This window comes from Archocentrus centrarchus, chromosome 16, assembly GCF_007364275.1.
Source record: "Archocentrus centrarchus isolate MPI-CPG fArcCen1 chromosome 16, fArcCen1, whole genome shotgun sequence".
NCBI classification, from domain to species: Eukaryota; Metazoa; Chordata; class Actinopteri; order Cichliformes; family Cichlidae; genus Archocentrus; species Archocentrus centrarchus.
In genome coordinates, this window is record NC_044361.1 from 21,293,085 (window position 1) to 21,316,942 (window position 23,858).

Here is a 23,858-nt window from a genome sequence, read left to right on the forward strand (position 1 = left end):
GATGTAGCTAGTTTTTCCTTGGTAGGTACATCATGGTCTCATAAGTAACCTGCAAAACACTGTTGCAGTACAGCAATGTAGCAGTAATAATGTATTATGGAGATTCCAGGTCAGCAGGAGTGCAACATTAACAGCTGATGCTGCACAATGTTCACACCATGAAAGTGCACAGCAAAGCTGCCACTTGCGTTGGTTAGGGGAATTCTGTGACCAAGACTTTTACATACAGTGTAACAAATGCACCTGTTAAATTACAGTAAAACGCTGGCAGCAAAAGTATGACTTTACTGTTATTTTACAGTTCTGTTCTGTTCTCTATCAATCAAGAGGATCCCATGCTGCTTCAATAATGTTGAGATCAGGGCTCTGGGGAGGCCAGTTTATGACTGATAGTGCTCTTTTGTGTGTGTTTTTCTGCCCAGGCAGTACTGGTTCAATATTTTTGCACAGTACTGTCTCTATAACTATAATAACACCACTCCTCATCTAGTTTTATTCTTTTAAGTATTATTATATTTAGAGCATATGCCAGGGGTGGGATTTAGGAAAGTCAGTATAGGTATTACAATAAAATGACAGGAGTATGTGAATGTATTTACACACTTTCCCTTTTGTTTATGACTAAATCTGTGAACACACAAGTCAGAGAATCCAATAATTAAGTAATTGGCAAGTCAGGCATCCTCATTTTCAATGCAGATGTTGTGATTTGAAATTGAAGCAGCTAAATTGTATTCCCCCATCATTCACTTAATTAATTACACCTGAGCTGTTGCTCCTCTGTCGAGTCTTCTGTGACAAGGTGTTATCCTGTTAACAGAGCAAGCCATGCTAAATGAGGTGAGAAACAAAAATTGTCAGCGCAGCATACACTGCTTAGTGTGCATGTGTGTCTGGGTGTGGGGCCCCACTGTATCTCATGACAGCCTCCAGAAACACTTATGCCTTTTACTCCTTTCTACATCTTAGACCACCCTCAAACTGCTGACCCTCTCTTGGCCTTTGGAAAAATGGTTATAGACATGGCGTCAACACCTATGGCAACTGCACACCTGAGAAAATACACCTGATTATGTGAGCACATTTCAAATTTCCCCCAAGGCTGCTCTCAGATGTTGCTCAAGCACATTTAGTAGGCCAGAGTAGGTCAGATTGTACTTGAAATGGAATATGTGTATTTACAGTAAATCCCTTAAGTCAATACACAAATCTACCAAAAGTAAACTTTTTTTCAGCCACATGAGTCAGTTTTTCTTGTGAGTATATCTTATTGCATTTCACAAATTTTATTGCTAATTATAATTCAAATGTCCTTAGTGTAATCGGTCTTTGGTTTACATTAGTATATGAAAACTCAAGTCGAAACTGCTTGGTCATAACAAGCCAACAAGCCACCTTATGAGCACCTTTTTAAATGTGTTGTTGGCAGTTCAAAGCACACCAAAGCAATCTCGCGATGAAAATGTGATGCTGAAGTCAGACTCTTTATTTACTTTTCATTAGTCCAAATTTAATGAAATCTCTAATGGCGAGGCTGAAACAGCGCACGCATTGATCTGGCTGTGATTGAAGTTATGGTCAGTACGCTGTGTTGCTTACATTGGATCTGGCCTCAGAGATTAGAATAATATAAGCACATAAGCCTTTGCTTGTTCCCGGCTGCTTCACCCATGCACCCCAGCACCTCTCATTTTTTTCCCCCCATTAGGTCTCTCTATATTGCCTGCAAGTTATATAACTGCACCGAGTACCTACTGTTGCATGTTAATTTGACCACGTTTTAGAGGATACATGTTAGATTTGATCCCTATGAGGAGATGATGGAAGCAAATCTTGTCAGTGTGCAAATCCATGAGCAGAAACTAACTCAGTGTCATGTACTAAAAACCACCCCCTCCTCCCCTTTTCTCATCAGCCTGCAGATGTTATACAGGGAGGGGGGTAACTTTGACTGGAATTACCTTGAGTACAAAGACCCCTCTCAGATCCTTTGCTGCGGTAAAAAGAAGAGAAAAAAAACCAGAAATAAACATGCACATCGACAGGAAAGCTGAATCAAACCACACTTAATCACAGTATTGGGAAAATATTTGGGCCCACTCTCATTTTTCCAGTTGTTATGATCAAATGTATGTCCCTTTGAACCAATAATACACACTCAACTGTTTTTGATCGATAACATTAAGAGGTTTTTATTTGAACTCAAACAGGGACCATTGTTTGGACATACAGAAATGAAAGGTAGGGTTACAAAGTGATGCAGTCACACTGTCTGGCAGTGTTTTTGTACTTATTGTATATGTTTAAAGTAAACTTTTATAATGTTGATTTACAGGCTAACTGTGCGTCTGATGGGAAATCAGTCCACTAAAGTGAAAATGGAAACAGTCTGTTTCACACTCTGCAGCCATCCACCTTGTACTCATCTACAAACTGATTAAACTCCCTACAAGCAAGCCTGTTGGCACTTTTTCTGCATTCTTCTGAAGGCTTTTTTTCAACCCAGGTGTTTGATTCCAGCAGATACTGCATCCTATAAAAGGAGGAAGCAGTGAACAGAGAATCATTCTGTGAAAAATGATACTTTTCTTAATATCACTGATATACTTACATTCCATTTGAATCTTTTGTGGTGCCATCTTTGCCCATGATGAGGTAGTGTTTCCCCACGTCCAACTTTCCTTTGCAGTGAACCCTCTTAGCAAACACTCGGACAGGATTCTCCCTCACTGAGTCATCGTTATCTAGTAGAAGGATTATAATCATTACACTGAAAGAAAGTCTTCAAGTAAACATAACAGAAAACAACAATATAAAGGTCAGTGTTACAGAACCTGCTGAGGCTCGTGGTTAGTTCACTTACGTGATTTGAGAACGTCAGTTATGTTCGTTTTGTACAGCTCAAAGTTACTCTTAACAGAAACACTGGAGACCTCAACAATGTATGCTGGAATACAAAAAAAAAATGCATTGATTAACACATAAGAATAATAATAGCAAATAGTCACTTTTTGATGATTTTCACAAGACAGTACTGACCATAATCTACGACAGGGAAGAAGCAAGCATGTTGCACACGGTTAATCTTCCTAATTTTTCTTCTTTGACTGAATGTCTCTTGTAGTTTATGACAGGGTCCTACAAAAAATATGAAAGAAAAAAAAACCCACAAGGCAAATTTTTTTTTTTTTAAACAAAACTGAAGTTATACTCCACTAGACCCCTGAAGGTGTGCTGTGGTATCTGTACCAAAATTTTAGCAACATGAGCATGAGCATCCCGACTGGTCTGCGGCTATGCAGCCCCAATACACAATAAACTGTGATGCCTATTTTTTCCTTAAAATGGTTCATATTCTTAGTTTAAACAATTGCTATCTTTTCCATGTTCTACTGTGAACAAAATATGGGTTTATGAGATTTGCAAGTCATTGCATTCTTCTTTTTTTTAAAAAACATTTTACACAGTGTCCTGGCTTTTTTGGAACTGAGGTTGTCAATATAGTATTAAGAACAATCTCCTACTTTCTGCACACTCGCACACATCCTCTGAACACAGTTTGGAGACCATCCTGCTTCTTTGGGGTGCAGAGTAGAACACAGTGCACTTTCTGTCTGTAAGAAAACAACAAAGAATCCTGTTATATAATAGAGATCCTAATGCACTGAGGAATTAAGGAACACTTTTTAATCAGAGTATAGCATCAAGTCAATTAAACTTCTGGGATATTGATTTGGTAACTTAAGTAGTGGAGGGAGGGTTTATTAATCATTTTCAGCTGGTTTGGTGTTAATGAAATTAACAACAGGTGCACTAGAGGGGTTCATGTACATTGTATATAGTGTTATTATTAGTAGTATTAAGGTTAATATTGTTTGTTGATTTTATATATATTCTTTTCTTAATAGTGTGAATTATTATATCTTTATTTATATTTATAATAACTGCGGCTGCTGTTACACCCAAAGTTCCCTTCTGTGGGACAATAAAGGCTGTTTCTTCTTCTATGAGACAACCACAAAACAGGGATGGTTTTACTGGTGGAGGTCACAGACATGGTTTTCCTTCTCATCTTTACTAACTGTTTTGTCACTATTTTCCCATTTGGCTAGGGTCAGTGTCACTACTGGTAGCACAAGGTGACCCTACAGAGGTTGCACAGGTAGTCCAACTCCTCCAGGATGGCACATCAATGTGTGCATTTGTAAGAACTTTTGTTGTGTCTCTCAGCACAGTCTCAAGAGCATGGAGGAGACTGCAGAAGACATGCAGTTACTCTTGGAGACCTGGACAGGGCTCTTAAAGGTCTTTAAAGGTCTTAAAGGTCCCATCGGCAGGACCGGAGCTGCTGTCCTGGTCCAGATCTGAGACGACATCCTCCAGGATACCATCTGTCATTAGGAGCATGCCATGATTTGGTCAGCATGCATATACAAGCATGTTTTGGCCATAGAAACTACCAAGTACCATTTTGAGTCATTGCAATGAAATTTTCAGGGTGTCTTTCAGGACATCTAAGTCTCACTTTCAGTTCCACCTTGGCCCGGGTCTCTCGCTGTGTGGAGTTTGCATTTTCTCCCCGTGTCTGCATGGGCTTCCTCCGGGTACTCCGGTTTCCTCCCACAGTCCGCAGACATGCAGTTATTGGGGTTAGGTTAACTGGTCACTCTAAATTGCCCATAGGTATGAATGTGAATATGAATGGTTGTCTGTCTCTCTGTGTTGGCCCTGCGACAGGCTGGCGACCCGTAGAGGGTGTACCCTGCCTCTCACCCTATGTCAGCTGGAATAGGCTCCAGCCCCTCCCCCCCGCAACCCTGTCTGTAGGTTGATAATTTTTCATAACCATCAAATGATATCTCCTTTCATTCCTAACACATTACCCAGTCCATATCAGTGTACCTATTCAGCATGTTTTTTCCCCCACTGAGATCTGATGTTTTCAAAGTGTTCCTTTAATTGTGTTTATATATAATCTCACACACACACACACACACACACACACACACACACACACACACACACACACACACACACACACACACACACACACACACACACAAATATGTGTGTGTGTACAAAAATCAAAAATCTTACCTGGTTCATAATAATCATAGAATGAGGCTTGAGCAGGCTGTACAAGGCCAACTGGTACCAGCTGTTTAGCATCAAAACTAATACATTCCTCATCCCTTCTTATCTTCAGAGAGATAAAAAAAAGAAATAAACTTAACACTGGGCGTGTGCAATTATTGTGCATAACGTGAATTCATCCATACCTCATTGAAGTAAATCAGCACTCTTCCAAAAGACGTCTCATAATGGTCAATGTAGTGTTCAGGTGACTCTTTTAGCTGGGGAAACAAGAATTAAACAGCTCCACATTTTAATGGGAGAAAATTAATTTCTGCAGTTAATTTCTCTTATATATACTTTGACAAAAGTGGGTGCAGCAGCAGCCATTCTAGTTTCAAATATATTTTTCTTATTGTGATATTTTTGATGCATTACTGAACTCCAAAACCTTCTTTGGAAAACACTTTTTTTCCTCAAGTTCAATGAGAAGGTTATTAAGGCTCTTATTTTGGCAGGTTAAATATAGCTAACTTTAGTTAACTTTAAGACAGAGATAACAAAAAAGGCTAAAGCCTTAATTACTCACATCTAATTTTTGCTTAATCCGTGCAAAAACTGTGGTGTAAAAACAAATTAGAAGAAGATTATCAGGTTTAACTTCAGGGTATTTTCCCATGGTATCTTTTGCTTCCCAACATTCCAGATAACAGATCAGTACACAAACACGGACTTCACTCTGCATGTTGCAAATACAGATTCCTTGCTTCACTTTTCAACTTCAAATTTCTAGGTATTTATCTCATGGAGAGATTTAACCCTTTAATAGAGAATACTAAAGACTTACATTTGTTTACTGTAAATTTGCAATTAGGTGAACTTAATGTTATAAATATTTATGTGTTCTTCAGTTGCTCCTACTCCTAGGGTAACAGCTGAAAAGATGAGTCTAAAACATTCTTACATGCCATAAGAATACGTTGCTTTTACTCAAATACACAATTGTAATCATAGGCAGATATTTTCATTCCTTTGGGATGGCAGTGGCATTGATAAAACATGCCGCTATATGCTGCCAAGAGACCTGTCCATGTTTGCAGTTGGTCTCATGCTGAACCCCCCCCCCCCCCCCCCTTATTTGAACATGCTCATAACTAGATTGGGACACCCAGCTGATAGCTGCCTTTGTGTAAACAGCAAGTCATATCGCTGATGCTAGAGAAGCCAGAAAGAGGAAAAAAAGAGAAAAAATGTCTTGGGTATGTTGTACTCTGTGGTAGTCTAATGTAGTCTACACAGGCTAATCCCTTCTGTCCGGGCTTCTTTTTTTGTTGTTTTATCTTCCTCCCTTAAACTCTTGTTGTTTCTAATTACTGGACTGACACTACAGCAACTTTGTGGAATGTTTTGTGGATAGCTGTCTAAATCAAGTAGGACACCCCATGTATTGCCCCTCAGCTTGAAAGAATTAATGTGGTATCCAGAATCACACATGTCCAGAATCACTTTGTACTGGGAGTGATAGTGTAAAAGATGAAGAAGAAAGAAGCACTAACTTTATCCAGGTCAGCAGTTTTAGCCTCAAATCCACTCAGTAATATAATATCAGCAATGGCCATTCCTGTAAGACCACTCTTCTTACTATGATCATGCAAAGAAAAGCCCAAGTTGAGAAATGTGATCTTTGCACTGCGTGGTTCATTCTCTCAATTCATATTCATAAAAAGTAAATGAGACGTGGATGTTGTTTAACTAACCTGACACAGACAGTGTAGGTAACAGCCTCACTTGAACTTAGGTTGTTATCAAGATCTCTCCTGTTTCTGGTGTGAGCACCAGACCCCTCAATGGCAGATCGTGGCACTTCTTCTTGATCCTGTTTGTCCTCATCGGTGTCGTAGTCATAATATTCATAATTTTCTATTATCTTAGCTGGATAGACAGAGATTTAAGTGAGTGTATAGCTTTTATCAGTAGTTGCGATTTGTTAGCAGTTACCAAAGCTCACCAGTGTACTTCACTTTCCCCTCCACTCTGACACTGATAGACAGCTGGTCACAATCATCCTTGGGTTCCAGTAAATGGTAAGCCTTAACAATCTGCAAGGGAGATTTCCAGTGAGTCATAAATCAGATTCATAATATGCAGAACAAAGAAGTGAATCCAACTTACTTTAAACTTGATGTCTCCTTTTCCAGACATGTGCACAGTGATATTGTTCCCTGTAAATTTCTAGGACAACAGATGCAAAAAAAAAAAATCAGAATAAGATTTAATATCATAGAGATATGTCTAAAAATATTGCTTCATGATACCTTCAGGCTAGTCTCCACTCGTTCCTTCTTATTTTCCAGTTCAAGTGTTAACATTTCGTTCCTTCCTTTGGATGTGAACTCTGCCTTCAGTTTTGGTTCTGGACTGAAAGGCCTTTTTAGCTCATACTCCGCAAGAGCTTCCAGGCCCACGAGGGTATCCTGGGAATGATAAGAATTTTTGTGAATAAAATGTTTAACATCTCTGCTCTGATGGTGAATGTATGATGTCAGAGCACAGGGGAAACAGGAGCTCCGTTAAAAGATGGCTCTGTCCTAATCACCTGTGTTGACTTGAAGCCTCCATAATAGTTTTCTTGGGCGTTTAACCAGCTGGCTGTTTTCTCTGCCACCTTCATATGCCCAAGCTGAACTGCAGTTAGGAGGGTATAGGCTGTGGCCTCTACTGTGATAGCTTCCACTTTCTTCTTGACATTAGCTGCCCAATAGTAACCTTTGTCATCCTCCCCTAATAATTAATCAAAAACAATCAAATAATTAAACAAAAAATAGAATTCATATGACGATATAGAATGAGACGGCATATATAAATTGGCCATACTGCCAGCATAGATATCAGCTCAGTGATGAAATTACAGAGTAAAGACTGATTGGCATTATGGCATTATTACATTCATGTATTTGAATTTACATCATTATAATAATATGCAGTTCTCCTAGCTCATTCTATCCAGACCCCAACTTATCTCATCTGATGCTTATAAACAATACCAAAAAAATAAATAAAATTGAAATGAAATTACAATAGAGGCAATAGCAAAGATTTTACATATATTGCCAACAATCATTTGGTTGGATTGGACATGCCTTTAATGGCTTCAAGTTTTGCCCATGTACGTGAATGATCTGTTGTATTTGGCAGGGACACTGAGAGGCAATAGGCTGTAATGGCAACAGCATAGGGATGCTGAAGCTCCTCTAGGTGTGACAGGAGATATGATGTTGATCTGGAAATGCTTTGTTCCTGCAAGAGAGTAACATGGAGACAGTGAACAAATTTTTTGCTCATAATATTTGTTGTGAATTATGACTAAGGTGTATAAAACTTATAAATAAGAGTGCAGCATCAATTACTGTGGCAAATCTGTGTGGCTAAACGTAATCAATGCACTGTTTGGCGCTAAGTCATAACAGTAATGCTAACATTTTTCACAGGTCTCTGTGCAGGCCTGTGAAACATTCCCTTCATAGGAATTAAGATGGAAAGTGGCAGTCAGGTGTTGCTAATCAAATGCAACTGAATAACCGATAAACAGCAACTATGATCACATCTATGTAAGCAGTGGTTTTGGCAGACATCTCCTCTGTATGATGTTGCAGTTTAGCCTGACCAATTTTGCCCACTACTAGTCAAAGTTACACAAAAGTAGAAGAAACTAGTCATTCATTACAGTTGGGTTTTATATTAACTCACCGCTTTGCTTCGCACTTCGGCTTGCAGGAATTCAAGGGATCGGTATAGTGCAAGAGTTATGAAAGCAGTCATGGATGCATCTTGGTCTTTGTCTTTCTAGATGAAATACACAGATACAAAATGCATTCAATGACAGCAAACCAATATAATTTGGTCCACTGTCATATTTGGAAACAAAAGTCTGACAAATTAAAGGAAAAAAAACCCTAACAATGTAAACTGGAGGGTGATGGTCCACCACATGCTGCCAGAACAGCTTTAATGTACCATAGAAATTGTATGTCATTGTTCCAAAAATGTTTCCATCTTTTGGTGTTTCAGTAAAGTTTAGAGCTGGTGACTATGATGACTATAGAAGATGAAACACATCACTTTTGCATGCAAATCATTTTCTAACTCCTTGAACACTATGGGTGAGGCTATATTGTCACCTCATCAAGATAGAAATGGTTCCTCCACAGGTTGAAGTTTTTTTTCCTTCAATTTGTCATCTGTCTCTATATGTTCTAATATACATATTAGAAACTATATTTCTTTTGGAAGAGTTTACCAGGTTTTCTCTGTGTAACACAGGATTTGGGTCACTGAATGACCCATCGTGTTTCTGAATTGAGAGCAAGTAACTGACTGGTTGTCTGATCTTTTCCATTAACATATTGTTCTTGTTTCGTTGTTCTTCACTCTGACGCTGAACCACAAATGAAAGCATTTTCACTATAAGGGCAGTCACCCTGAGGACATGAGAAAGAAATTAAGTGAACAGAAATGTTAATATATAACTACAAAGTGAAATGTTCAAAGTAGTACTTTACATTAAAAATAAACAAGAGGTATATAAAACCAGTACTCACCAGTTACTTGATGGCACATAATTCAGTGTACCATAGGATCCATCAGACCTTTGGTGGGTTGTAATGTGTCTACTGCCTAACAAAAAAAAGTATAAAAGAGACAATTTTTCTACAATCAAATAAATATATATATAGATATATAAATACAACTCTCTGATATCTTCCTACCTTGCTCAATTTGAACAAGAGCACTATCTCTCCTACCAGGAGGCAGTTCAAACCATTGACCGCTCAAGTCAAGATACCGGAAAGCTAAAACTGTAGGGCACAGTTTTGATGTTGTCTGCTCTAAACATCCAGATGGCAAGGTAATCAACTCAGCAACCATTTCAGAAGAAAGAAGTTTTCTTGCATATGAATCGCCAAATCCATTCCCTGTTAGATCAGAGAATTTAAAGGCTAAAATATCAGTTATTTACAAATGTCTGTTAGTTGTATGTCTGTGTGTCACAGTGCCTACCTTCCACTGAAACAAATATACTGGAGGTGGAGTTAGGGACGGTGCCATCTGGTAAGGATCCATCTATAGTGATGGTCTTTGTGCTCTTCCCTATCACGGCAGAGAAGATTTAATTATTTACAGAAGGTAATAATTATTTAAATGATTACAATTGACAAAATATCACTGAGAAATACTAAACCACTCACCATCTAATTTAAGGACTCTGGTTTCTTCTTCTCTCTTTTCGAATCCTTCTGTCTACAAAAAAGACCACCAATTTATAGTGTGCCTTCTGTTTTGAATCTATTATAAAATTATCATGATAATGTCTTTCACTCACCTGCACATTCAAATTGTTTTCTATTGCATCTATTCCCCAGGCATTCTCCATATCATAGAGCCGAATTTTGATGGGTATTGAACCAGTTTTCATGGGGACAGCAGAGAAGGAGACAAACTGAGAAGACCGTGGCTGGAGAGTAATGTTAACGTATGATGCAGTGGTAGCTGAACCAGGAGAGCAAAGTCCTTCAGTTTGTTCCATATGCACTGCCAACTATATACATGCAGGTGTCCAAAGAGAGAGAGAAAAATCTTTATTTTTTGACCACACAGTAGTTAATGTTTTTATTTTCAAGTAGTGCCTGTATTAAAGTTTCTCTACCTGTAGTTCAAATTCATCATAGTTGTAGATCACAGGTGAAACAGAAAGTTGCTCATATTTTTTCACAGAGTAAGGCAGTCTCAGAGACACAAAGGCCTTCTTAAAGGCTCTGACCTCCAATGGCTTAACAACACAGAAACCTGAATGAAACACAGAGTAGGAGTGAGTTGCAGTTAATGAGCTCTCTAGGAAAAATCTGATACATTTGTGACACGGGGAGTTATTATTATTACCAGCAGATGGAGATAAAGTGACAACCTGAAGCTCCCATGTGGTGATGGAATCAGGAAGGAACAACGAATGGCTAAAAGTGTTTTTGATGAAGACAAATCAAATTACATGACTGTAAAATCAATCTGACAAATGTCTCTCCATAGTATAGGCTGGGGCTCAAAGATAAACAGATTAACTGAAATGAAATAATCACACTGCATTAAAAAATTAATTTTCCACAGCTCACATTTTTTTGCCAGTGACTTCAAATGCCACAAATTCAAAGCTTGGGGGAAAATATCTTCGGATATACTGAGAAGTGTCCAAGAAGAACTCTTCAATGTCAGCAGCAGTGGCAGCTAAAAGACAAAAAATGTTTGAGTCAAATTTTGATAATCAAGCTACAGCTATTAAATTCTACTTAAGTCAATCTTTAAAGTGTCAGCATGACAGTTTCATCTCACTCCTTCCAAATCCTTTCTGGAGTTCCATCTTTTCTTGTCTTAGACGTTCGGCTTCAAGGCAGCATTTTAAAAAGACATCGGCACAAGTTTGATCTTTTTTCACCAGAAGGACCCGATCTGCTCTTTCCCGGCAAGTTCGTTCCATCGGGATGCGAGAAAATCCGTGAACACAGCAGTCTTGCAGGTTTTTCTCTGTATAGTTAAGTTCTAAATTGGAAAAGAAAAGACACACTTTGTAGCATGTTCTATCAGGAAATATTTATATTATCAGACCAAAGCTGTAATACCAGAATCTTCTTACTTAAAGTCATCATTTCCTGTTCAAGGTCCACTGAGCGTCTATGCCGCACAGATGGTGAATTACAGCCAAGCTCTGGAATAGGAGTGTAACAGGAAAAAGGATCAGAATGAAATAATTGAGGAAATTTTTTTCTTAAGACAGATTTTAATATTAGTGGTATTTATACGGCATGGCCAATGAAAGAAACACTGTGAAAACACATCAGATTTGAATGGGGGAGAAAATCATGCTGATATGGACTGGGTAATGTGTTAGGAACGAAAGGATGCCACACCGTGTGATGGAAATGAAAATTGTAAAAGTGCGTTACCCAACTTAAGGTCAGTAGCCTTAGCTTCAGCTTGATAATATACCACACTCTCTTTACTCCTGCTTGGCACTAGATTTTGAAAATTTTGTTTCTGCATTTAAAGGAGGATGAGAAAAACAAAGTTTTTCTTGCAATGTCAAAGTCAAACGTGTGCGCCTTTATCTCCTTTTTTGATGTTAGATATCGTTATTGTTTGTAGAGTTTACATTGGCCAATTTTTTTTAGAGAAATGTTAGCATCTGTTGCTCTGTCATGCTCTTGATGGTGCTTGAGATAGTTTTCTGTGTTTTCATGGAAACTGAGATATTTTTCAAAAGAGTACTCGTCCCACTAAAGGATACCGGGATTTAATGCTAGCCTCATGGAGACTTTTTTTGTGGCAGAAACGTGCACATGAGTAGCCTGCTGGAGGTTATTTTGTGGGACTGGCAGTGTTTGTTCTTTTCTTCCTTGCACAAAGTGGCAGACACTGGTCCTGCAGTTTGGTTGCTTCCATTCTGCAGTTTCATTGTGTTTAATAGTGAACCTGAGCTGTGCCTGTGCTTATAACTTTGCTCTCTATATGTGTTCAAACATCTTCAGGTGTCTGCAGAACCAGGGGGACTTACCATGTTCAGTGCGACTCTTTATGGTTAAGTTTAGGGTACCCTTGGTAGATGTTTTGAATTTTTGTTCCGTTATGTTGTGGTCTATATGTTAACAGAATTAAATGTTGAGATAAAAGAATTAAGTATGTCTTAATTTTTTTTAAGAGTTGGCATTTTTAAGACTCATTGGAAACCTAAAGCTCATCACAAATGTTAAATGGTCATATACAGTTTGAAAGAGCTAATTGTGATCTTTAAATTAAAGGTAATTTAAAGGCATGCTATGTATGTGGCTGATCTCTCTTGCTGCATACATAAAACGTGATTAGGCCGAAAGATGATGTCCATCTCGGCCACTGTATTAAAGATGGTGGGGCAGCATGGTGGCTTCCACAGACTGGCTTTGTATATCAATAACACTGACAACAATGGGTAAGTATTGTTAACATAAGTTCCCCCCCCCAAAACAAAACAAAACAAAAAACTATGCAAATACAAACACAAAACCCACAAAAAAGACCCAAGCTAATCTGCCTTGGTCATTATGACCAAAACTCTGGACCTCTGGCATAAGAGAAAGGAGAAGGGGGAAGAGAAAAAAAAGACCACCCCAGTTTCATGCACCCTGCCAGGTGTAGGGACTTGCTAGTGGTTCAGGGCTGGGTTGGCGGCTTCCCAGGATGCTGCTGGTTCTGCGCTGTTCCCCACTCGCCCACACTTGGTGTCCATGTAAGATCCATGTGTGTGTGCATGTGTGACTGGCATATATGTGTGTATGAGTTTATGACGTGTGTGTGTGTGTGTGGGGACAGCTGGCCATAGGTCTGTGGCTTACTGAGCCTTGGCACCTGTGGGACATGGTTGTGGTGGGTGGGAGTTACCGCTCCCCGCTGCTCCCCCCTGCTCCCCCCTGGCTGGGTGTCGGGCGGGTCGCGGGCGCCTGGGGCCTCGGGGCCGTGTTCTCAGCTTGTGCTGGAGTGGCCGGCTTACCGGGGAGGGGGGGGCTGCTCATTGCCTCTGGCTCTCTGGGCTCTTGCCCATTGACCGTGGGGGCTCCGTTTGTGGTCTCACTCCCTCCTCCTCTGGGGTGTGTGTGCGGTTACCATCAGGATGTGTGGCCTCGGAGCTTCTGAGCCCGTGGATGACCCGGGTCCCCTGGGTCTTTCCCTGCTACCTCTCGATTAACTCTGGATCTCAGCTCAGCGAATGCTGCTATCTTTTTTCAAATAGTCTGGATAGATGAAAAACATTTGCCTGAGAGATTAGACTGGCACTCATAGCTTTTCGAAGAACATCCACTTTCTCCTGAAAGTAATGGAACTTGATGATTATGCCTTGGGGGCATCCACACCCTTTGGCATATAATAAAGGGCTAGCGCTGTCTTCAGCAATTCAGTCATGGCTCTCTCCAGTCTGATGTTTCCAAATCCTTCTTCTACATCAACTAGTCTGTATCTGTGTTATCTTGCTGCTGTCGGGATTCCGAATCTTTGGTCTTCTTCTTGTGCAGATCCAAATCTTCTTGTGCAGTTTACCTGCAGCCTCCACCACAGATGAGTTGATTTTGGTTAGCACACACTGCCCCATTTGCTTTATGGCAGGCATGATTGTGTCGAGATTTTACCCTGACCCCGCTTCCGTGGCCAGATGCAGATCAAGTCTGAGGGTTGTCGGGGCCTGACCTTAGCTTCTGAGATTTTGGCATTTGGAGAAACTTTTAGCCTCAACTTGGACCAAAAACATAATTAAATTAAAGAATTTGATAGTTTAGAGGCACGTTTGCTCCAGGGAGGATAAGGGGAGAAGGAATGTTAAATAAATGTCCATTCCAAGCAGAGCTCACAAAAGCATGTCATGTCACTGCCCCGGAAGTACCCCTCTGCTCCTATATATTTTTTAAATGGATTAATTCTAAGTTTATGAGAATGTATCAATTGTTGGAAGATGTAATCACACATGTATATTTATGAGTATCACAATATCTCTGACTTAACTAAATGAAGAAAAACTTAAAATTTCTCTTACCCCTTTTCCACAAAGTAAGGTCATTAGATACAGCAGCCAAGCCAGCATCTAATAAAACTGATGCTGAGTCAGATCCTCCACCATAGGAACAGCCAAGATCATATGAGTTCATAGTGGAAAATACCTGAAACGTGGGTAGAAAAGCTTAGATTTACTATTTAGATTACGTTTAAATATGGGTTAAATTACAAAAAAATAAAAAGACACATCAAAAGGAGTGTGTGTGTGTGTGTGTGTGTGTGTGTGTGTGTGTGCGTATGTTTATAATAGCTTGTGGGGACAATTTTCCTGACATATACTACGTTGTGGGGACCAATTGCTCCTTGTGGGGACTGGAACCTTGTCCCCACAAGGGGAAACCCTGTTTTTGGGTCAGGGGTCAGAGTTAGGGCTAAGGTATGAATTGAGTTTAGGTTAGGGTTAGGGTTAGGTATGTGATGGTTAGGGTTAGGAAAAGGGTAAAGGTAAGGTTTAGGCTGTAGAAATGAATGGAAGTCAATGGAAATTCCCCACAAAGATAGCAAAACACACTTGTGTGTGTGTGTGTGTGTGTGTGTGTGAGATTGTAACCTGTTTGGCTGTGAGTTTATTATCAGCATTGAGAGCGTAGAAGGCCTTATCCACAGCCAGCAAAGCAACTTTTGCTCTATGACCTTGCAGGTCAAATTCTATCTTCGAATTTGCTTTAGGTTCAAATGGACCTTTGAGTTGTACCTAAATTAAGACATTTAAGATATCTCAGGATTTGTTTTTCTCTTTCTTGCTTTCAGTTTTTTTCTTCTCTTTTTGGTCCAGTTAAGGAAAATTCCATTTATGCATCAAAACAAAATAAGAATATCAAATAAAATACATGTCTGCAAATTTCCATAATATAGTTTTGTATTTGGACAATAACACTTAAATGTGATCAGAGTGCAAAATTTCAAGGGGATTGAAGGGGATTTAACAGTATTGAAAACTGTCTTTCACTTGTATTGATATTTCTTTGGAAATGTCTTTATTTGCTTAATTTGTACTAAAGGGGATCAGGCCTCACTGGCCATGAAGCTGCTTGTCAGTCAACTGTCCAGTTACTTTTGAGCCTCTTAAAATGGGGTGGGATTATGTATAAAAATTATTATATTTCAACAGAGGAAAGTATGCGTTTTAGTTACATTTTGATTGTTTCATTTAAAATCCACTGTATTGCTTTCTAAAGGCAAAAACACACTAACTGTCATTGTCCAAATACTTATGGAACTTACAATATAACAAACAATCCAACTCAGTAGGAGCAAACAGATCCAAGCATAGACAGAGGTAACGTTCTGTTTTCTTTTCTCGTGCTGCACTTCCATCTGTTCTGTTTACTTACCTTGACATTTAGCTCACATTTGTCCCTGACATCTACCCACACTGAGTCAGCTATGAGTTGATCGTTAGCATTGTGATAGTAGCCAATCACACGAAAAGATGGAACCATATCAGGTGTTATCAGCAGGTTGTGTTTAACAGTTATACCAAGTTGGAGTGAGCCCTCTTTTATTAGACTTCCCCGGCTTAAGACCTGCAAGAAAGACACTTAAAAGTATTTAATCGAGACAAATGTTGCTCTTATGTATGAGAACACACAATGTTGTGTTTATTCAGATATTTCTGACCATGTAGTGTAGAGATCCACTGGTTGGAATATTCATGGTGTTGAATGTTATGGTAAGTAAGTCATTCACAGAGTAAATCCTGCTGGTAAAAGTCATGTAAAGGTAGCTGCCATGTTGAGAGGAAGCACGCTGTATTATTTTTCTCTCTTGCACGTCATTTGAAGAAACCTGTTGGAGGCAGAGGTGGAAACAGTTAAAACTGAAATCAAATCAGTTTGATAGCACCTTTAAATGAGTTTGGGGATACTAACTTCAACTGTAATGTCAGCATCAGCAACAATATTGAAGGTATTAAACAGCGCCCCCTCTTGATCAGTGGTGCCTTTCCAAGACAGTGAAGATGCTGGTATATTAATATTTACTGACACACCATCTGCTGGAGAGCCATCAGGGAGACGCACGAGCACCTATATGAGCAAGAAAGAAAGTCATTTATGAAAGATCATTACAGTAATTTGTATAACTGTATCCATGTGTTAGTTTTAGGCATACCACCACGTCCAGTGGATATCCAGGAATAAAATGAGATCGAGTTCGAGAGAGGTCTATTGTGTATTTGTGGGAGAAAATTCGCAGATAAACTTCTGCCTCTTGTATTTCACCACCTAGGCCAGAAAATGTACACGTAGTAATGAAAAGTCACATTAATATTTCCCCATGTCTTCATCATATTGCAAGGGGTCTCTGTTGAGGTCTTGAAGTGTTATGTAGATATAATATTTTAGCAATTATTGCAGTGTAAGTTCTGTTAATTATATTAATATTTCAGTATACTGCAAAATCAAGTTTGCAAAATATGACAGATTACGTTATACAATAGTTTCATTTACTCAGTGCCACCAGCATAACAATTTCATAAGAGTATACACCATCCATCCATTTTCATAACTACTTATTCAACTAGGGCCATGCAAAGGCTGCACCTATCCCTGTCATACATTGTGAATTAGGACCCAAAGGTGAACCTTTTGAGGTTGATGCCAAGTTCAGAACGCAGACTAAAGTCTAAATCCAAAATAACAACAAACAGAAGACCAAAAGTAGCAGCCCAAGAAACACACAAGAAAAGATGCACAGATGCATTGATAAAGAATAAAGAAAAGGGTCAAAGGTGTCATAGTCCTGGACCTTTTGCCCAGTGTTTTGGTTTTTGAAGATCTGTTATTTATTTCCTCAGTTGTGTTTCTTAGTATGCTTTTGACTTCATGATGGTTTTACAGGTTGTGTTTTCAGGCCTTACTTCAGTTATTAGAGCCTTGTCTTGAGTATGGTTTATTTATTTTAGGTTTCCTGTTTTTCCATGTTCTCCCAGCCACTGTCCATCTCTGTATCCCTGTGTTTTGTCTCCATGCCCTGTGTGTTGTGTTCAGTTTTACATCCTCTTTTCTCATGATCATTTTGTTCACTTGTTCTGCCCCAGCTGTCTCAACTTCCCTAGTCACTCTCCTGTGTATTTGTCTCCATCTCCCCTGATCCTTTGTCGGTTTGTCTGCCCTGGTGTCTCCCAGTGTGTATTTCAGTTTATTTTCCAAGTGTTCTTCTTTAGTTATAGGATTTGTTGGTTCTCTCTGTCATGTTCACTGCCTTTTTGGATTCTACAGCCCACAATAAACTGGATCACAAGTTAATCTGTCTCAGCATCCTGCATGGATCCTTATCTCTGCACACACGATCAGCAGCTTACTGGGACAAAAGAGACCAAAACATGCAACAGGAACAACAGTTCAGGAGGTCTGCACGGCCTTGGGACAAAGCAAAGGAGAAGTTCAGGGGGTTGACCCAGAGGACAGTTCTGGGGATCGACATGAGTGGGGACTGGGGTGGAGGTTCTCTGAAGGCATCACTGATGACCAGTAGTAGAGAGGAAGAAGTCAAATAGGAAGCCCATAGTGAGGCCTGAGCTTGCCAGATGGGAAAAGACCACTGATGAACGTAGTGGGGACCCCCAGGGGACTAAGGATGCTGGCATTGGCAGGATCCCCTGGAGGCTTATGGTGAAACAACAGAGCTGGGCAGAGAAGCAGCCACTGAGGCTTTCCACATCTGGTGGCCAAGCCGGAGGTTGGCGATGGTAAGAAGGAGAGGAGTGATGATGTTATCCTGCTGGAGGCTCAGCAACAAAGCAGGGCCACCTTGGTCCCGGGTGGCTCAGTCTTAGGGGTAAGTCTGTAATTGTGATAGGACCCAGGCAGAAAAGCAGCAGTAACAAAGAGGGGCAGTGTCTGCAATGGCAAAGAGGCACAGTGGCTACAGCAACAACAAAGAGAGGTGGAGGAGGCAGCTGCGGCTGCAGTGACAAAGAGGGGCAGTGGCAGCGGTGGGAATGAAGAGGAGTGGTGGCTGCAGCAGCTGTAATGGCTCGATACACGACACTAACATATTGTATCTGTAGATACAATACAACCCCCCCAGCCAACACTTTGGGAACCACTGGTGTAGAGTATGCATATGCCTTTGTATACTTCCAAAGAATATCAGAGATCAGACCTTTTAATCTACTGTAAAAGTTAAATCCAGCTCCAGAAACTCTGTAGCCTGTGAATTTGTTTCTATTGTGCTGAGTACACATTAACCCATATTGTTTACATGTTCAATTAACACATCTCTGATTACTAATCAAACAAAAAACACAAATACATTTTAAAAATTACAAATTGATGGATGTAAATATGTCCTTTACTTCGTATGTTGGTGACAAACACTCTCAAAAGAAGTCGTTCTCCATGTTTCTGCACGTCAGAGAGGGTTTTGTTCAGCTGCCTCTGAAGTCTCAAATTGATCTCATCTAACCGAAGAGAAGCGTTTGCATTTCCATCCTGAACCTGCAAGAACCAAAAATTTTTTCAGGACATGAAACAATAGAGAGAATGCAGAATTATCTGCATTAGGAATATCGGATGGATTATCTATTTGCTCACCGAACCAGTCATCGCTAGTCCCTTGATAAAGGTCATTTCCTGGCCACCAGAGCCATCTTTTTTTACTACTCCAAACTGGCAGTAATAAGCCCCTTTAACCTTTTCACCATATGTGTACCTAAAGAAAATAACTGTTAGCTGGAATAGCTGAAAATAGAATGGTAACATTAAGACTTGAGACAGTCTAGCTAGGACTAGTTTAGTTACAGTATTAGTCAAACATTAAACAGCCTGGCCAAAGCAGTAAGAATACTATGTTGCTGAATCAAAATTAATACAAATCTTTATTACCAAACAAATACATTACTTGATAAAGTTTGACCCATTCCTCTCCTGTTATGTTTACTGCATAATATTTGTGGAAGATCAAAGGCCCAATCCCTAAGCACTGAATTTTCACCTGGTAAGTGTGACACTACCTTGATGTGTCACACAAAACAATGAACTTTAGGCACTTAAGGGTCAGACTGCTTGATGTGAATGCCATCTAGTCAAGGGACTAGATGGCTCAGGCAGTGTCTGAGGCAAAACTCATGTGCGAGAAGAGTTCGGTGAGGCCATGGAAAAAGACATTCAGACGGCATTGAAGGGATTCTGGCAAATGGTCAGGTGACTCAGGAGGGGAAAGCGGTGCTCCACTCATACGGTTTATAGTGCGGGTGAAGTGCTGCTGACTTCAACTGAGACTATAGTCGAGCGGTGGAAGGAATACTTTGAGGACCTCCTTAATCCCACTGACACGCCTTCTGTAGTGGAAGCAGAGTCTAGGGACGAGGGGGATGACTCGCCCATCACTGGGGGTGAGGTCACTGAGGTGGTTAGACAACTCCTTGGTGGCAGGGCCCCTGGGGTGGATGAGATTTGACCTGAGTTCCTGAAGGCTCTGGATGTTGTAGGGCTGTCTTGGTTAAGAAGGTAGACTGGAGGGTGTGCTCCAACGTTCGGGAGATCACACTCCTTAGCCTCCCCAGTAAGGTCTATGCCAGGGTGCTGGAAAGGAAAGTCCGCTCATTAGTTGAACCTTGAATCCAAGAGGAACAATGCAGTTTTTGTCCTGGTCATGAAATGCTGGACCAGCTCTTTATCCTCTTGAGGGTGTTCAAGTGTGCATGGGAGTTTGCCCAACTAGTCTACATGTGCTTTGTGGACTTGGAGAAGGCATTTGAATGCATCCCTTGGAGTATCCTGTGGGAAGTCCTCTGGGAGTATGGGGTGTCTGGCCCATTCTTGTGGGCCATTCAGTCTTTGTACAACCGCAGTGAGAGCTTGGTCCGTATAGCCGGTAATAAGTCGGATTAGTTTCCTGTTGGTGTTGGACTCCGTCAGGGCTGCCCTTTGTCCCCGATTCTGTTCATAATTTTTATGGACAGAATTTCTAGGCCTAGCCAGGTGGCGGAAGGCTTCTTCCTTGGTGGCCTCAGAGTCTCATCTCTGCTCTTTGCGGATGATGCGGTCCTGTTGGCTTCATCAGGGGGTGGCCTCCAGCTTGCAGTGGAACGGTTTGCAGCCGAGTGTGAAGCGGCTGGCATGAGAATCAGCACCTCTAAATCTGAGGCCATGGTCCTCAGCCGGAAAAGGGTGGAGTGCCCTCTCCGGCACAGGGATGAGTTCTTGCCCGAAGTGGTGGAGTTCAAGTATCTCGGGGTCTTGTTCACGAGTGACAGGAGAAGGGAGCAGGAAATCGACAGATGGATCGGGGCTGCTTCTGCAGTGATGCAGACGCTGCACCGGTCTTTCGTGTTGAAGAGAGAGCTTAGTGTAAAAGCAAAGCTCTCAATTTACCTGTCGATCTACATTCCTATGTTCGTAACCTTTACTAGGACAGAGCTAGAGGTCCTTCATTAACCACATGATCAGCAAGTGAAGAAAAGAGAACTTAGTAGCTGCTCCATCCACCGCTGTTTGTTTCACACAACAAAAAACTGCAGTACAAAAGTTAAAATATGCAGATGAACTGTTAATATGAAAAAAGTATTTCTTATCCGATTACTTGAGTAATCAATGGAATAGTCAATAGAATACTTGATTACTAATATAATCGATAGTTGCAGCCTTAGTTGGCAACCATGGGTTAGGTTATGAGATTAGGTAATACTCCATATTTTATTAACATATCCTAGTGCTTACAAGAAGAAGATTGTTTATACGTTAGCAAAACCATCACAATGACGCAACCCTAGGTTTGAGGTTTTTCTTTATTACAATTTATAAAGAATAAGAAGTAGGAGAGATAATTTATTAGGAAGATAATCAGCACTTACATTGCTGAGATGGTGAATCGAAGCTCTTCATCATTCATCAAAATATATCTTTTACCCATTGCGATGTTCACATCAAAGCTTGGTAAAACTAGAGTTTGTAACAGTAAACAGGTTCTCAGAGTAAACAGTAACTTTCTGTGAATTTTAAGAAAGATGCAAACTGTATGAATCCGTTTGAATCAACTTACCAAATTTCTGGACTTTGAACTCTCTGAAGGCAGCATTTTCTTCATCGCCATTATAGTGAGCTGTAATGTTCCACGTTCCCATTCTTTACAAACAAAACATACAGTAAGTGTCGAAGTTTCTAGAGATTTTCACTTTCATTGGAATTTTGTTGTCACATACTCAGAGACATCAGGGATGGCAAATAAATCTTGAAGGATTCCTCCCCTTGCAATCTTCATGATTTTTAGTATTCTGTTTCCAGCAGCATTCTGTCACAGAAAGACCAAAACACATAAGACAAGAAAGCAGGAAAATCTTATCTGTCTGTCATTCAAATGAAATAATATGAATAAATGTAACTCACAATTACTGATATCTGGATGGGTTCTTGACAAGGCCTCATTGTATGGTCAAGAGTGAAGATTCTGTACTTCACTAAAAGAACAGCAAGAACAAAATGAACATAAAAAATATTCACTGTTAGGGAAAGGCTGCAGGATTATTTTTTTCTTTGTTTTTACCTTTCTGTGTTGGGTTGTAAATTGGCTGATCAGTCTGAATGAAGATGTAGCCTCTGTGATGTGAAACCAGAACCCTTGTACTCTGCCTTTTGGAGGAAGTTGCGAAGGATTGGCTCTCTGCCACAAGCATAACATAAGTAGTTTGAGGCAATCTGAACAAAATTTCTTTGTTCAACTGTAAAGAGGAAAATTATAAAGTTAGGGTAAAGGGCGCAGTGACATCTCAATTCTGTCTTTATTTGCTTTTTGTTTGTGTGGTTCTGTCATGAAATGCTGTGTGACACGCAGGTAAGGACCCGTGCAGGAATTGAGACACACGGGATTAAGTTTAAGTTGAGCTTTTATTTCCTGGGAAACTTGAAACAGAGCTGGACGGGGCCAGAAGAACAAATCACAAAACTCACTTGAGCAGACACAAACAGCAGAGCACATAACGGGCAGGGACTGACAACAAAGACGCAACAGAGAACAAAGAGAAATGCAGACAATAAATACACAGCAGGGCAATCAGGGAAATGGGGCACACTAGCGAGCACAATTGAACAGAGCCTGACTAACAAGTCAAAGGAGGCACAACTAAATACAGAGCACGCGATACAACGGACTATCAAAGTAAAACAGGAAATAAAACTAAAGGGGGTAGACACACACATGAGCTAAATACAGGGGACTTGACACTGGAGGGATGCAACACTGAGGGAGAAACTAACCAAGCAACTGAGAGCAGGACTAAATATCAAACATAATGACACCAAGCAACCAAGGATCAAAAGAACATTCCCAAAACGAACCTCAAAAGATCAAAAAACTCAAAATGCTGAGCAACAACCCCAGGACCATGATAGGTGAAGTTTGCATACCTTAAGTTTAACTGTTTTTGTCTTCTCTTCTTCAGTACATGTAACAGTTTTCTTCTCAGACAAAGCAATATTCGAAGTCTCATGCTCCAGGTACAGACTAACAGGATTGTTAAGGTGATGCCCTCCCATTTGGACAAACACTCTCTCATTAACACCCACATGAAACACTTTTGGGGCTGAGATGATGAATCTGCACACAAAAATGAAAGATAGTGCTCACTGTATCCTGCATTAATCTATTTTACATGTAATGATTTTTAGATAACTACGCAAATGGTAGTGCTGTATATTGTCCTATCTATAACATTAAGTCGAGTCTTAAGATATATAAGAATTTGCATTTAGTTCTTATTAAATTTACCTGTTTCCCGTTGAACACTCCACGGTCCATATAAGGAGCAGTATCAAAAACATGTGGCACTTCATTGTGCACCTTTAGTTTCTTTGCCTGCTCTGACACAGGCTTTGGATTAGCAGAGGTTTTGTAAGTCACCCACCCCTGTATTTCTCAATCTTTGGATTTTAAAAATGCCCACCCTCTGTGTGTTTTTCTCCTCCAGCTAAAAAAACTTGTATTACTCCTTAGAGTGAAGCTACATGTGCAAACAGTCACATAAGCACAACACATAACACGATAAAAATTTGATACTGCTAGATACTGCTTTATGTGACCTGATGTGTGCAGATGTGTAACATACAGCATATGTGTAATTTCTACAGTATGTACAGTTTACTGCATTGATAAAAAATATAGTTAATTGATACAGATTTATGTAAAATACACATTTTAATGTTGCACATTAGTTCACAACG

At 40.1% G+C, this 23,858-nt stretch overlaps 1 protein-coding gene across 1 annotated transcript; it reads right to left on the bottom strand.

Annotated features, from left to right (window-relative positions):
* Positions 1-2,173: 2,173 nt before the first annotated feature.
* LOC115794670 (complement C4-B-like) lies at positions 2,174-23,501 on the bottom strand. The gene is made up of 41 exons (XM_030750290.1): positions 23,407-23,501; positions 23,046-23,235; positions 22,186-22,360; positions 22,029-22,099; positions 21,845-21,933; positions 21,685-21,767; positions 21,497-21,584; positions 19,236-19,353; positions 18,998-19,139; positions 16,810-16,922; positions 16,569-16,724; positions 16,318-16,485; positions 16,032-16,223; positions 15,248-15,391; positions 14,678-14,801; positions 11,756-11,827; positions 11,455-11,661; positions 11,238-11,349; positions 11,011-11,081; positions 10,778-10,917; positions 10,454-10,669; positions 10,320-10,371; positions 10,132-10,221; positions 9,840-10,046; positions 9,672-9,747; positions 9,371-9,551; positions 8,821-8,916; positions 8,214-8,370; positions 7,670-7,854; positions 7,389-7,547; positions 7,246-7,305; positions 7,082-7,172; positions 6,831-7,005; positions 6,630-6,714; positions 5,280-5,354; positions 5,098-5,200; positions 3,525-3,614; positions 3,040-3,138; positions 2,864-2,947; positions 2,612-2,744; positions 2,174-2,533 (listed from the first exon to the last, which is right to left on the bottom strand). The coding sequence occupies exons 1-41, from the start codon at positions 23,469-23,471 to the stop codon at positions 2,395-2,397; spliced, it is 5,073 nt and encodes a 1,690-aa protein (XP_030606150.1). The 5' UTR covers positions 23,472-23,501; the 3' UTR covers positions 2,174-2,394.
* Positions 23,502-23,858: the final 357 nt, after the last annotated feature.

Coding starts and splice junctions, on each gene's coding strand:
- LOC115794670 (XM_030750290.1), bottom strand. CDS start 23,471: ATGAAGTGCCACATGTTTTTGATACTGCTCCTTATATGGACCGTGGAG. Junction 7,173..7,245: donor AAGGAGACATCAAGTTTAAA/GTAAGTTGGATT, acceptor TCTCCCTTGCAG/ATTGTTAAGGCTTACCATTT. Junction 7,006..7,081: donor GGGGAAAGTGAAGTACACTG/GTGAGCTTTGGT, acceptor CTGTCTATCCAG/CTAAGATAATAGAAAATTAT.